This window comes from Heliangelus exortis, chromosome 1 (assembly GCF_036169615.1).
Source record: "Heliangelus exortis chromosome 1, bHelExo1.hap1, whole genome shotgun sequence".
Taxonomy (NCBI): Eukaryota; Metazoa; Chordata; class Aves; order Apodiformes; family Trochilidae; genus Heliangelus; species Heliangelus exortis.
The window spans coordinates 66,474,963-66,488,906 of NC_092422.1; the positions used below are offsets into that span (position 1 = coordinate 66,474,963).

Sequence of the window (13,944 nt, forward strand, 5' to 3'; positions counted from 1 at the left end):
GCCTAATAACTTCCTTCTATGAATTCTCTGCTTTGCTGTATCTTTGAGATACAGTTCAGAACTTTTCCCACATGTCTAAATGAGTACAGTATTTTTAAAAAAAAATTAGCTATTTTGGAAGAGTTCAACTGTTTCCCAGAAGATGTCTGAGGAAGATTATTCCCACTACCATATTAAAAAAAAATAAACGTTCACTGCAATGCCTAAAAAAAACCTAGATAAGTTGTTTCAGGTTGGTTTTAGGGTGCCTTTGGGCATTTCTTTACTTGACTTAACCAAAACTCCTGAAACTGCCTGCTGAGGCTTGCCAGAGCTTAGCAGTCAAACCCATATCACCCATGTGCTCTAGATGTACCTGAACCCAAATTCTGCAGGGTCAGGGCCTTCCCCACCCTTTTTCCTCTCTGGTGTGAATTGATATGTTTCAGAGCACAAAAACAGAGACAAGGAATCATCTCCCATGGTTACTGCTGGACACTCAAAAGAGGAGGCATTCCCTTTCCCACTAAGGGAAAGACCCAGAGAGGTGAGGCTGAAGGTCTGGAGACTGCACTCTACCTCCATTGAGAGAGACTCAAGGCTGATAATGAGAAAACAGAGACTGGCAAAGGAAGAGGAAGATGGGAGAAACTAGAAAAGGGAAAGATTACCAGAGGAAACAGTGTAGGAAAAAGATATGGTGGAAAGAAACAGGGGTCAAGGGACAGTACCCGTGTCTGCAGGGGAAGGAGAGAGCAGCTAGAAGGCAAAGAGGGGAAGGATGCAAGTTACAGATTAATGGAAAACAGTCTGCAAAACAGAAGGATGAAACCTTCTATCAGGCATCTCCCACTGCAGTCCAGAACATAACACAAGGCTGGATCCCAGCACCAACACTTGACTGCTCCCATGGCAGCACACTGAGGCATGGTATTCAAGAAATGAACATTCTATCACTGGACCTCTGAGACTGCCACCAAGACACCAGTTTTACCACCATCCTGGATAGTCAGGGAGTTCCTATAGCAGCTATGTATTTCCAGATTTCGTTTTCAGTTTGCTCATTTAAAGGAAAACAAAACATGAACAAAAAAAACCCCAAAACACTTAATAGAAAGCTCTGAAAAAGATTGCATTTGCAAAGTCAGATATAAGGCATTAAATATCTGAGCTGACACTGTCTGCAATCTTTAACTTTTATGGTAGAAAGATACCTAGAATATTTCAAATAGAAAGAATGCTTTACGATTTAGAAAAAGGTTGTTAAGAAATTACTTCATGAAAATAAACACAAACTTCCTCATTTGAAATGGATCATGAAGGAGATGAAGGCATTGCTCTATGTGTTGCTTCACTCAACATGAGAAGAACTTGGTAAATAACCTTTAATGAGAAGTGGGAAAAACATTATTTCGCAATACAAATGCTAGAAGTTCCCTTTTCTCCTGTGACAGATTAAGGAAATAGTAAGTCAGCTACTCTTTAAAAAAGAGTAACTTTGCCAATGGTTTTGATTTACAGAGGTCTTGAGTTTGCTGAAATTGTTAAAACTTCAGGCAGGAAAATGTTTCTTCGTTTTAGTCTCAAAGGATGAGACTATTTTTAATATCCAAGTCATGCTTTACTTTCTAAGAAAAAAATAACTACAGCTAGAAAAGTGAAACTGTTTACCACTCCCATGCCCGGATTTGTCTCGCTCATAGACAGCCAAGAAATTCAAACACATGACATCATGGCTTTAGCTCCAGTTTCTGGTGTTAACTTTTAACTTGCTCAGCATTGAGTGGCAGAAACCAAAAGCATCTCAAGATCTCATTATTTTTTACTTAAATTTGCTGTCATGACCAGTTCTTTCCCAACCAGTTCAGTAGTAAAATAAAATTAAGTCTGTGCTACATTTACTTAAACTGTACATTTAAGCCTGGTCAGTGGATCATGGTACACTGGCAACATCTGCTACCTGGAAAGGTCTCTATTCTTTTGGTTTCTTAAAACATTCAGAACAGAGAGCAAGGGGAGGCAGAGGGCATTTTAACCTATTTTTCTCCTTATACTGCTTTTTACTTCATCAACACTTAAATTTCATTTTAGCCTCTCCATCTTTTATCATATCATGGGAGAGAAGGGACCACCAGAAGTAAAGAACAAAATGTGCATCCCAATTGCTGTGCAATTGATGGTGCAGCCAGAGGCTTGTGCCTCTGTCTCTAAGCCACAGCAAAGCAATTCTGGACCCTTATGTGGGCACTGCCCCTTGCATTTGTACAGTTGCCCCCCCATAGTTCCAAGCCAGGTTGAAAGCCTTGGCTGGAGTCAGCTCTCTGGTACTGTTCTACTTCAATCATACAGGCAAAATCTTAAATAAGAAACCTGTCTTAGCTCCTCTGACTCGCCCAGTACAACAGCTATGTGCCTGCAGCTCCTAGCTCAGCCCTTTGCAGCCCATGGGAACAACTGAAGGGGTCACCAAGAAACCCCACTGATGGGCAGCCCAGAATCCACAGGATAACATCAATGCCACCCTGCCACACAATGACCAGACAAGCTAAACCAGCCTAAAGGGACAGCCAGCTTGGTTTACTTTTCATTAAAGCACATCCTATTTTTCTCCTCACCTCCACACTGTGTTAAGGCCCACTATTTCATGAGCACTTTGTAATGGCTGATTGGCTTTCCATCTCTCCTTCCACACAGGCAAAAGTCAACAAGGATACACCTGGTGTGAATTCCACACCAGAGCTGGACGTCTAGGACTCCACACAAATCCTGATGTTTAACACACAAATGGCAATAGTTTCATAGCCCCTTCACTTAATCTAGGAAGCAAACTTCCTTTTAACTTGTTTTCTGCTGCACAATCCTGTATGTGAGCACAATTTATTTCTAGAATATTGCAATTTAACCTAACAGGTGAGCGCCAAGGCTCAGAAAGCATCCCAGGCATCCCATGGACAAGCTACCTTCTGCACAGCCTCAGGATTGCCTCAACACCATACTGTGTGCTGCTGAGGCACTGGGACAGCATCTCATCTTCATCTCCTCCTGCCTGTCTCTTCCACTGGCCCGAACGGGTTGGCAATATTTCTAAAATTAAGCTCAAAACTAATTTACCCCTTTCTTAAATCTGCAAGATCAGACGGGACTCCTTGCTTTCCATCAGAAAGGACTCTGTCACAGAGACTTCATCAGAAACAAGTGTAAAATTCTCGATCAGTTGCACAAGGCTGCCACCTCCTGGCATAAATCTGATTTTAAGTGTGGGCTCAAAAAAGCACGGCCCCAAACACTGCCATGAGGCAGCTGTAGGCAGACCCATGCAGTTCTCTAAAATACCTCCTACGTAGAATTCCCTCGCTTACATTATACCCTTCCTTTATTAAGTAAATTAACTATTTATTTCCTGTCAATCACGCCAAACAACTGACAGTTAAGATTACTGCTTACTAGCAAGGGTGGGTAAATCCCCTAAAAAAATAGAAGCAAACACTCAAAACTATGGTTCTGCCAAGTGCCTTTTGGCAGCTACTCCTCTAGAGAAAAGGTATCATAGCCTTTCCAGGTGGTCTGTCTTAATGGCCACATTTCTGCAAGTATAGCCTACCCAAAGGACAAGCCTGTTATGAATATGGTGTTAGTCCCTTCTCCCAGCAGGAGCAGCTCATCAGCCAGGCTCATGGAGTCTCATTACTGAACCAGATCAGTTCTGCTAAAGGAGTAGGTGCATGTTCTTGGATGCTTCCCCAAACTGCTTCCTAGGCTCAGCAGAGAAGAAAAAAAAAAAAAAAATCAAATAAACAAAAAAACCCTGCTACCTCAAAACCAGTTTCCAGGTGGTAAGGAGCTGGGCCACATGCTAGAATTCAGCCTTGTCCTAACACTCTGCTGATGATGACTGAAGGAGCCCTGTGACAGAAGTAATGGTTGACTGCAGTCAGTCTTTTGATACAGACAGACTGAACACAAATCCTTGTCACTTAGCTGGTTAGCAGATTACTCTGTGTCGTGCTGGATGACATGGTTTGAAGGAAATACCCAGCTATTCTCCCACAGCAAAACAGTTGCAGAAAAGCAGGGCAGAATGCTCAGGATGCCAGCAGCTATGATGAGAGCTGTTTAGAGCCAGTTTTATTGACCTGATCAAAGCCATATTTTGGAATCTCCTCATGTGGAGGTCAGGCAAGGGATATTCTCACGTTGGCCATCGCAGAGGCTACAGAAAATCTTGGCAGGCTTCACTCAGACATTGCAAGCAGACTGCAAGAAGCATTCTTACCTGTGTACAGCTGGCCAGAACTCATTGGCTTCCTTGTACTCCACACCCTGGACAGTTTAGGGTTAGGGTTACACAGACACTGTGCCTGCCCTCCTTCTGCAGGTGTACTATTATCATCCTTCCTTATATACCACCAGCAGACATAAACCTCCTTCTGAGAGGTGCCAAATGGAATGCTGCAAATGGCACCTATTCTAGCTATCTTTTTACAAAACTCTCATGTGGGAACAGAAACCAGTCAGCCTGGGCTTAGAAATACTGTTAGCATGTGGAATCTCCTTAATGACACAACTGCACTGGAATTGGTTTTGTTGTTGACTTCACACCAGGTGTTGCATTACCTCTTGTTAGAGAGTCTGACTACATGGAAGCAATGTTTCTTTCTGGTGTGCTAACCCCACATCTGGAACTTTCATTTAAAGACAGTTTTAAAGGACTATTGACTAATATTGGCATTTGGCTAATTTGACTAATTTGGCACCAACAAAAGCAAACCAATTTCCCAACGTTTGCTGTTAGAGCTGAGATACTCAGCAGTAAATGACTGCTGAAATGCTTGTCTCCAGCTGGAAGCACACTACCTTCAATAAGAAGAGTTCATAAGTGTTTCTGCGAGTCCTATTCAGCTAGGGATGGGGGTGGGCAACATAAAAAGCACCTGCTACCAAATGCCACAAGCAGTTCACTTCATTTTTCTAAAAGCGGTGTCAGCCCCTAGGAATGATAAATTCTTCCAAAGACTAAAACTAATTTTATCTAAGATTGTTCTTCCTATCCTTGCCTGTCACAAGACAATGGGATACAAATTCTGGTTAGTATCATTGAAAAGCAAGACAAAGTAAGCTTTCGAGTGCCAAAGAACACAAATAATTTACATATGAAAATCAGCATGTATTGTTTTAATTCCACTCTATTTACCTTTGCCCCCCAATTCCCAAAACTTTCACAGAATGATAAGGTGCAGTCTTTAACAAGGATTGAGCCAGGATTTTCTAGCATTTCTGTTGGTAAGTATCCTCAAACATGAATGTACCCTACAGCCCAAAGGTAGTAAGCAGTGACCAGGATTTAGAGGCAAGCTTCTATAATCATGCCTCTCACCATTTCCACAGGTCTCCTCAAACCAGGAGGAAACAGAGGCAGAAGACTTCTGAGTTGTTGGAGAGCAGCATAGGTGAAAGGGCCCTGGGGGTGCTGGTGGGTGGAAGGATGACCATGAGCCAACAGTGTGCCCATGTGGCCAAGAAGGCCAATGGCATCCTGGGGTGCATTAGAAGGGATGTGACTAGTAGGTCAAAAAGGGTTCTCCTCCCCCTCTACTCTGCCCTGGTGAGGCCACATCTGGAATATTGTGTCCACTTCTGGGCCCCTCTGTTCCAGAAGGACCGGGAACTGCTTGAAGGAGTCCAGTGCAGGGCGAGCAAGATGATGAAGGGAGTGGAACATCTCCCTTATGAGGAAAGACTGAGGGAGCTGGGTCTGTTCAGCTTGGAGAAGAGGAGAATGAGGGGTGACCTCATCAATGTTTGTAAATAGGTAAGGGGTGAGTGCCAGGAGGACAGAGTCAAGATTTTCTCAGGGATGACTAACAATTAGACAAAGGGCAATGGTTATAAACTGGAGCATAGGCTGTTCTGTATAAATATTAGGAAGAATTTTTTCACTGTGAGGGTGACAGGGCACTGGCACAAGCTGACCAGGGAGGTTGTGGAGTCTCCTTCCCTGGAGACTTTCAAAGCCCACGTGGATGTGTTCCTGTTTGACCTGCATATGTGACTCTGGTTTGGAAGTGGGGGTTGGACTTTACGATCTTTTGGGGCCCCTTCCAACCCCTCACTTTCTATGATTCTATGATTCTATGACTAGCAGGATCCCATTTATCCCAGCTGTTTAGATAACAACAGGTTTGTTTAAATAGATGTTTAAAGGGCATTCAGTTTAGCACTACCCACTAAAGACTCAATTTAACTTAAAAAACCCCAAAACTTAACAGGGCAATTACCAAGAGTCAAAAACACAGGGGAATGTCTTAGTATAATAAGAAGAGGGGAAGTTTAGGTTAGATATTAGAAAGAATTTCTTTACTGAGAGGGTGATCAGACATTGGAATGGGCTGCCCAGTGAAGTAGTGGATTCTCCATCCCTGGAGATATTTAAAAAGAGACTGGATGTGGCACTCAGTGCCATGGTCTGGTAACTGCAGCAGTGGGTCAAGGGTTGGACTTGATGATCTCTGAGGTCCCTTCCAACCCAGCCAATTCTATGATTCTATGATAAGAGAGGCTTATATGGGACTAGATGGATAATTTTTTTTTTTCCATATAGAGGCTTCTGTATCAGGCACCCCTATTCCATATACTACTGGGCTGCCACGGACCTACATACCTACTTGCAGAGCATCTGAGAGCTTTTGGCTGATTCCCCACATCATCAATACATTCTCTTCACTAGCACTTTCCTTTTCAAAATAATGGTCAAAATAACCAGAACACCTGTAGCAAGCATCAAACAAATTCTGTAGTGCTCCCAATCAGCACAGTTGCTACTTGAAAAGTGAAGTTGCCCCAGCATACAGCCCTATACTGACCTGATGTTCAGCCAAGACAGCATGGGAGTTGTCCCTCCGCCGACAATCCACACAGTGAAAAAGACAATGAGGAGAGTTGTTGAGAACATCATTTGATGTGAGTAGGTAGCAGTATCTCGTATAGCCAGAGCAAATGCCATGGCTCCCCTGAGACCTATGCAAAAGAATGAAAAAGCAGAGCTTCAGAAGTGCAAGCTGTAGTCAGGTAGGGCCTAGCTAGGGCCTAATGATAGGCAACACAACCATGGCTATTTATAGCACAGCATCTTTCCTTACTGTCACACAGGGACAAACTGACAGGCAAAAAGCGCTGCACTCCAGCAAGTTTTAATTCCCTCAGTTTCTCTGATAAATTGTGACCAGGCATGTTTTAGAAATTGATTTTCCCTGGTAGTTTTCTGTAACTTATATAATCCACAAGTACTAAGAAAAGGTGTAAATATTTCCAGAAACTAACAGGAAAGAAATGCAGAAACAAACAAGTCTTGGACAACAATAAAAGGTATTATGGAAACTAAGCAGGTCCCTGAATGCACACCCTGAATGAAAACGCACACTTTTTCAGTTGATTTCATATTCGAAATTTGAGGTTTTGATATGAAATTGTTATTAGCTGGAAAAATATTCTAGTTAATAAAATGTGCACAGGAAGACTGTATTTCCCCTCCCCTTCTCTGTCCCTGAAAATGAAACTTCACTAGCAGGGAGATGCTGAGGCATTTGGAAGCCAGAAGCAGACTTCTTAAGCAGAGGAATGACAAGATGGTTAAGGTTGGAAGGAACCTTCAAAGGCCACCTGGTCCAACTCCCCTGGTCAAGCAGAGTCACCTGGACTAAGTTGCCCAGAACCATGTCCAGATGGCTTTTGAGTATCTCCAAGGTCTGAGATGCCACAACCTCTCTGGGCAAGCTTTGCCAGGACCTGGACACAATAAAAAGTGTGTCCTGAAGTTTGGAGGGAACCTCCTGTGTCTTAGTTTGTGGCCACTGACTCTGGTTCTGTCACTGGGCGTCACTGGAAATAGCTTGGCTCCCTCTTCTTTACATCCCCTTGTGTACAGAGGCATTCCAAACACTTGTTGAAGGTACACATGTTTAGACATACAGATACACACTCCATGACTTGCTTTAAATGACAAGCTTACAGTTATTTGTGTGATGAAAATCATAATGGAGTTTAAGTCAAATACCTTGCTTTCTCCAACTAAGCAGGAGAGGGCACCCATAACTGTGCCTCAGCAGGTATCTGTCTCTGCAGAACATGTATATAATCTCAGCTAAAAATAACCCTTTGGAGATACATCTTAATGCCCCCATTCCCTTCAGATGCACTTCAAATGAAAATACTCCATTCCCAACATGAGGTGACTGCTTGCTGCCATCAGCTGGTGTTTCAAGATATCACTCTTCCCAGACATGACACACTTTCTGCAAAGGCTGGAAGATACATCACAGCACACTGCAACAGCCATTAACTCTTCTATTCAGGATGCAGGGATGTGGATCATGTAAGCAGAAGGTAGTACTACGAATTCCTTATCTGTTAGAAATGAGACCTTTTGCTTTACCAAACATATTTGCCTTTACCTGAAAACATCATCATGTGCTGAAAATTCCAGCTGATCTTATGCCTTCTGCCCAGATTCAACAAGCAGGAGAGAGGGTAGATGTGTGCAGCTCTGCCCAAAAAGATTGCAACCTGTTCACAACTGAGGGTTAAGGATTTCCCTTTCTTGAGGTAAGCACTTTTAGGTACCTGACTGTAACATAAAACTTGTTTTAGTGAGATGTTTACAAAATGGTATCAAGTGTCCTTGTTATCTCTTCCTACCTGAAACAGACTTCCACCAATTACATGCACAAAGAACTCATTGCACAGAATGCAAATTTTAACTAACATAACAAAGTTTTTAAATGCACAGTGAAATTATACTTGTGAAATTATTTATCAGCACTGGAATGAAGTTCAAAAAGGGTTGTAAGAGGATTGCAGCAATTCATGGCAGTAGGTGCTAAGCTCTTTCCTTCCTTTGCTGTGGTATAAAGCATCTAGTGGTTCCAGTGAAGAAGCAGAAAGCTGAATACACTCCACTTTCTAAGGAACACTTTGAGACAAACTACAATGGTGTATTGAAATCCTATAAAACACCACCACAATCAGCAGCCCACCAAACATTGATCATTTGCTGCTGGCATAACAATATTAGGAGAATGAAAGAGCTCTTCTATAGAAATGAAATAAAACCATACAAGAGTTCTAGACACCACTGGGTTGTTGCCACAGCTAAAGCGAAGTGATACTGTCTGCAGGAAATTCTCTAGAAAAATTAGATTGATTATTACATTGTACAAAAAGCTTTGTGTAATTACTTCAAACAACTTGCACAGCAGTCCTTTGGAGGACTGCACAAATCAGACACCACAAGCCATCATGACCAATGTAGATACAAATAATGGCTAGGGTTTTGTCAATGACACTAAGGCATTAGCTCTGCCTTTGCAGTCCAATATTTCTCTTTCAACAGCTACTGATACCTCTACATTTCACCCCCCAGGGTGTTAACAGGGACAGTAGCTGTTGAGGAAAAATACAGATGCTTGTACTAGCTGCCCTCCTCACATATGTACAAAGAACACTAAAGAGGCAACAGACATTAGGTGCAGTGGTAGAAAAAAGATGTGGAAAATGTAATACAAGGTAGGTGTGTAGGAAGAGAAAAGAACAAAATAAATACTGAAAACAAACTCCAAGTCAGATGGCGTAACCTGAGAGAGGACAGAAGGCCACAGCAAAACGAAAAATTACAATGCTTAGTATACCAGCCACGACTATTCTGTTCATGTCTTCATCTAATGGCTACAGGGCTCTGGAGCATTTTTTAGGTCAGAAGAACAGATGTGAGGAGACACAGGAGAAAACATTGCTGCTTAAGAAAAAAAAAGTAAATGGCCAAAGAAAAATAAAGACAAATGTGATAAATGCCTAGAAGCAGTAAAGAGATGAGAGAAACCAGTGGAAATGAGAGAAAATAAGCACATTCTGGATTAAGGCATCTTTGTATGTCTTTTCACTGGGTTTTATCTCCATTACTGATCACTCTACTCCTGTAGGAGGCAGAGAGAAATCAAGACTAGCAGACTAGCTCCCATTGCTTCATGCACACTCTAAATTGCCCTGAATTTTCAAGCAGACAGGAATATAATGAGGAAGTAGTTACATAAACTATTTTAACAGGGGTGGGGTGCAGAGAGAAATCCAGTGGTTCCCAGCTTACATGAGTGTGACCACTACAAAAGTGTTCAGTTCTGGTGAATTTGAGAGCTAGGTATCAAGTTAGCCAGGGACAACAGAAACTGGATTCCCAGCTCCAACACCAGCACCTTTAGCAGTGTGTACCTTTCATGGAACAGTCTGTGCCACAGCTCCCTCCTCCCCTCACCTCAGATCCTGGCCTCTACATCTTTGGGGCACTGCTTGAAGGTAATCTGTTCACCCACAATCCTCCTTATTTGATTGAAGTCTGTCTGCTTTCTCCAAAGGACTGTTAGAAGTGAACAAAAAAACAAATCCTTTTCTATGCCTCCAAAGTTTGAGTTAAGAGTAACACAAGCACTGCCTGACTGTCAATAGCCAAGTCACATTGAAAAGCATATTCATTTCTTTATCTACTGAAATTATATGGATTTGCTCAAGTATAGAGCCAACAACTGTGTGGCACAGAGGCCTTAGGGTTTTGATGTAAGGGCTAACCAAAGATTCTTTTCAAAAGAAAACATCAGGGAAACTCAGGTCAGACACCATTCTCTATTTGGGAAAGCCAACAGATACCCTGAGTTTTCAAGCACATAAGATAATAGAGAAACCTCATACAAAGAAAAAAAGGATACAAAAGCTCCAATGATGAAAACTGGGCTGAATATGTGCTTCTGGAAAGTAAACAGTGCCAAACCCATATAAGAAAATATGAAGTTCTCAGCCAGGAAGTGCAATACTTCAAAGAGCTAGGGAAAAAAAAAAAAAGTTATATGTTAAAGACCAAAGAGCAAAGATGCTTTTAAAAACAAGTACATGATCTACTATAGCAATACTCTGTATAAAAGGTGAAAAACAGTCTTGCCTGCTTAGTGCGACTTCTGGATTCAACTGACAAGTTATTGTATGTATAATGTGCCTGGGTAATGCCACAGAAAAGGACAGCCACCACACCTGTGAACAGAAACACTTGAAAAATCATTCTGTTTTATGATTATTTAACACATTTTCCCTTCCCAATTTCTACTAAACTTATACCTCATCCTTTATCTTGAGATTTTATGAATCTTATTTTCAAAGCAGATTTCAGGTTGGAGGTGGTATTTGAACCAAACCATTGCTCTTAAAAGCCTTCCTTACACAGTGAGGTTCACCTTCAGTGATACTGTATACAACATAAAAAGTCTTTTACGTAGAAGAGCATCAGAAAGTTTCAATGAGAAAACCCTAACCCTAACCCTAATAGCTGCTAAAATGGACAGGACTTCTGTCCTCCATGCTCTTGAATCACAACTCACCAGTAAATCCACAAGCTTCTGCCAGCAAGAAAGTGCTCCAGGACATGAGGAAGAAGAGAGCTGTTTCCAGCAGGGGGAAGCAGTGCAACTTGGTAAACTTGGTTACGTTAAGTCACTTGTTAAGGGACACACAAAAAAAAATCCTTTGGCTTTCATAAAAACACAGTATTTACTAAAAAAAATTTTACATGCTAACCACCAAAACTAGCTGGAAAACAAAACACTTCTAGTGCTGAAAAATATCAGTTCCATCACATCAAGACAAACTTCAGAATCAAAAGTCAGTTTTGGATATTTTCATTGCATATCCATGGCATAACTGTACCTTCACCTCTTTCAGGTAATATTTTATTCTATGCTTTGTTTTCCTGAAAAGTGCCAGCAGTGAAGGGATTTATACCTGGCATTCCTTTCAGGTTGCGTGTCTTGGTTTTTCAGGGGTTTTTTTTTTTTGGTTTGTTTTGGGGTTGACGTCCTGCCTGGCTCTCAGTGAAGATCTCCCATATTTTTAAATACAACATAAAATACATTCAGAAGCATTTAATTCATAGAGCTGTTCTTGACTACAGCAATACTAATATTAAGTAGATTCATCAGAATTTTTCTGCTTAGATTTGCTGAAAAGTGTTTTTCAGAAAGTGTGGGTAATTCTGTACTTTTGAGACAAAGCAGAAACTATGTCTACAACAAAATGTATTTCTTTTGCTTGTGTTGATGCTTTTTAGAGTAAAAGCCAACTCAATCAGAGCAATTCAATTTTACAGTAGGAAGAAAAAACAAGTTCATCTTCCAGAGGAGAGCAAAACTTGAGTAACATAGACCAGATTAACAGTTCATACAGCTACTATATATTTAACAGTAGTGTTAAATACAGCTCTTCACATACTGCAAAAATGTTTACATATTTATAGAATTCTGGGAGTTTGCTTGTTTCTTCATCACTACTTCAGCAGCAGGCAAACTGTGAGTAGCTCACTATGCACAACTCTACTAGAAGACATGGAAAGAAACCATGTCCTACCAGGAATGCTCAAGAAATCCCTGGTCTTCCTGAAAGCTAACAACTTAGCACAATCTTCTCTGAAACCTAATTGTCAGGACAGCAAGAGCACAGCAAGGACATTTGAAACAGTAAGATGATAGCACTCTCCCCTACTCATCTGAGGGCAATTGGTACCTCAATGGACACATCAGGGATGCACCACCATCATCCACTATTGCTCTCCAGAGCTGCATCCTGGGCTTTCTGCAGCACTACAGAATCTCAAGCTAGTGGCAGCACTGCTGCCTGGGGAGTCATGGCTCAGTTTCAGACAGGGATGTTAAAAGCAGGACCTCTTTTTACAGGAAATTCCCTGGTGCTGTGGGGCTCACAGAACTCTTGACTGCCTCCTGCAAGCAGCAGGCAGGTGGCCCAGAAGACTCAGCAGAAACAGTATCTTGTGGCCTGTATCACAGAACAAGGCGTTTACAACATCCACAAACTATATAACACCAGAGGGGACCAGCTGGCAGCGTTTCAATGGCATCCTGGTTAGGATGTAGCAATCTTGATGCCAGCCACCCACTCCCCACCCACACCTACTTCTTGTTGGCATTCTGCTGCTAACTTGGAAAAGTACAAGGGCTGTGAACCACAGTCTCCATCCACAGGTTCAGCTGCAACCATTCTTTGTCAGAAGGTTGTCCTCAGAAAAAACCCAAGCCATTATGCAAAAAACAAAGGAATGTATTCTCCAAGACAGTCAGCATTACACCATACAGTCACAGAACAATAAAATGGTTTGGGTTGGAAGGGGCCTTAAAGATCATCTCGTTCCAACCCCCCTGCCATGGGTAGGGACACCTCCCACTACCCCAGGTAACTCAAAGCCCCATCCAACCTGGCCTTGAACACTTCCAGGGACGGGGAGGACAGAGGTTGCCACAGCTTCTCTGGACAACCTGTCCATCTATACACCACCCTCACAGGACTGAATCTCCTCCTAATGTCTAATCTCAATCTACCCTCTTCCTGTTTAAAGCCATTATCCCTTGTCCTAAAACTACATGTACTTGTAAAAGTCCCTCCCCTGGCTTTCTTGCAGGCCTCCTTCAGGTAATTACAGGAAGGTCACTATAAGGTCTCACCAGAACCACTAAATACAAAACTCAGCAACTTTTTTTAAGCAACTATTAATTCCCCACACAGTTGCTTCTCCACATAAACAATTTTTTCTGGAACTTTTAAGGATGCACTGTTACAGTCAACTGAATTCCCCCCTGCTCCCCAAAACAATCTCTAAGATCATGCTCCTGAAGCAGCAACATCCATTCTAGCAACAATTAGAACCCATCTTCCAACAGAGCATTCAGATGATCCCACTGCAAGTTTATCCCAGTGCCAGGCTCAAAAAGCACTACGGGATACTTAGGAAACTGGAAAGTCCCTCCACAGGAGAGGAAGAAGTTGAACTTTGTTTCCCTGAAGTTATGCAAGGGGCTTGTCAGAACCAGTTCCTTATTTCCCAACTTTTCTGGCAACTTTGTGAATCAAATTCTTTATGCTCCTGTT

At 42.1% G+C, this 13,944-nt stretch overlaps 1 protein-coding gene across 3 annotated transcripts in view; it reads right to left on the reverse strand.

The window, feature by feature from the left end:
- Positions 1-13,944, reverse strand: part of SLC9A7 (solute carrier family 9 member A7) — a 76,810-nt gene that overhangs the window by 20,369 nt on the left and 42,497 nt on the right. For 2 of the 3 annotated variants that reach the window (XM_071746783.1, XM_071746772.1), the window contains exons 8-12: positions 11,391-11,496; positions 10,958-11,046; positions 10,728-10,841; positions 8,427-8,538; positions 6,840-6,993 (exon numbers count right to left, since the gene is read on the reverse strand). In XM_071746783.1, coding sequence (XP_071602884.1) covers positions 6,840-6,993; positions 8,427-8,538; positions 10,728-10,841; positions 10,958-11,046; positions 11,391-11,496 — 575 coding nt within the window. Of the gene's footprint in view, positions 1-6,839; positions 6,994-8,426; positions 8,539-10,727; positions 10,842-10,957; positions 11,047-11,390; positions 11,502-13,944 lie in introns of all 3 variants that reach the window. The other variant, XM_071746761.1, reaches the window with a different exon arrangement.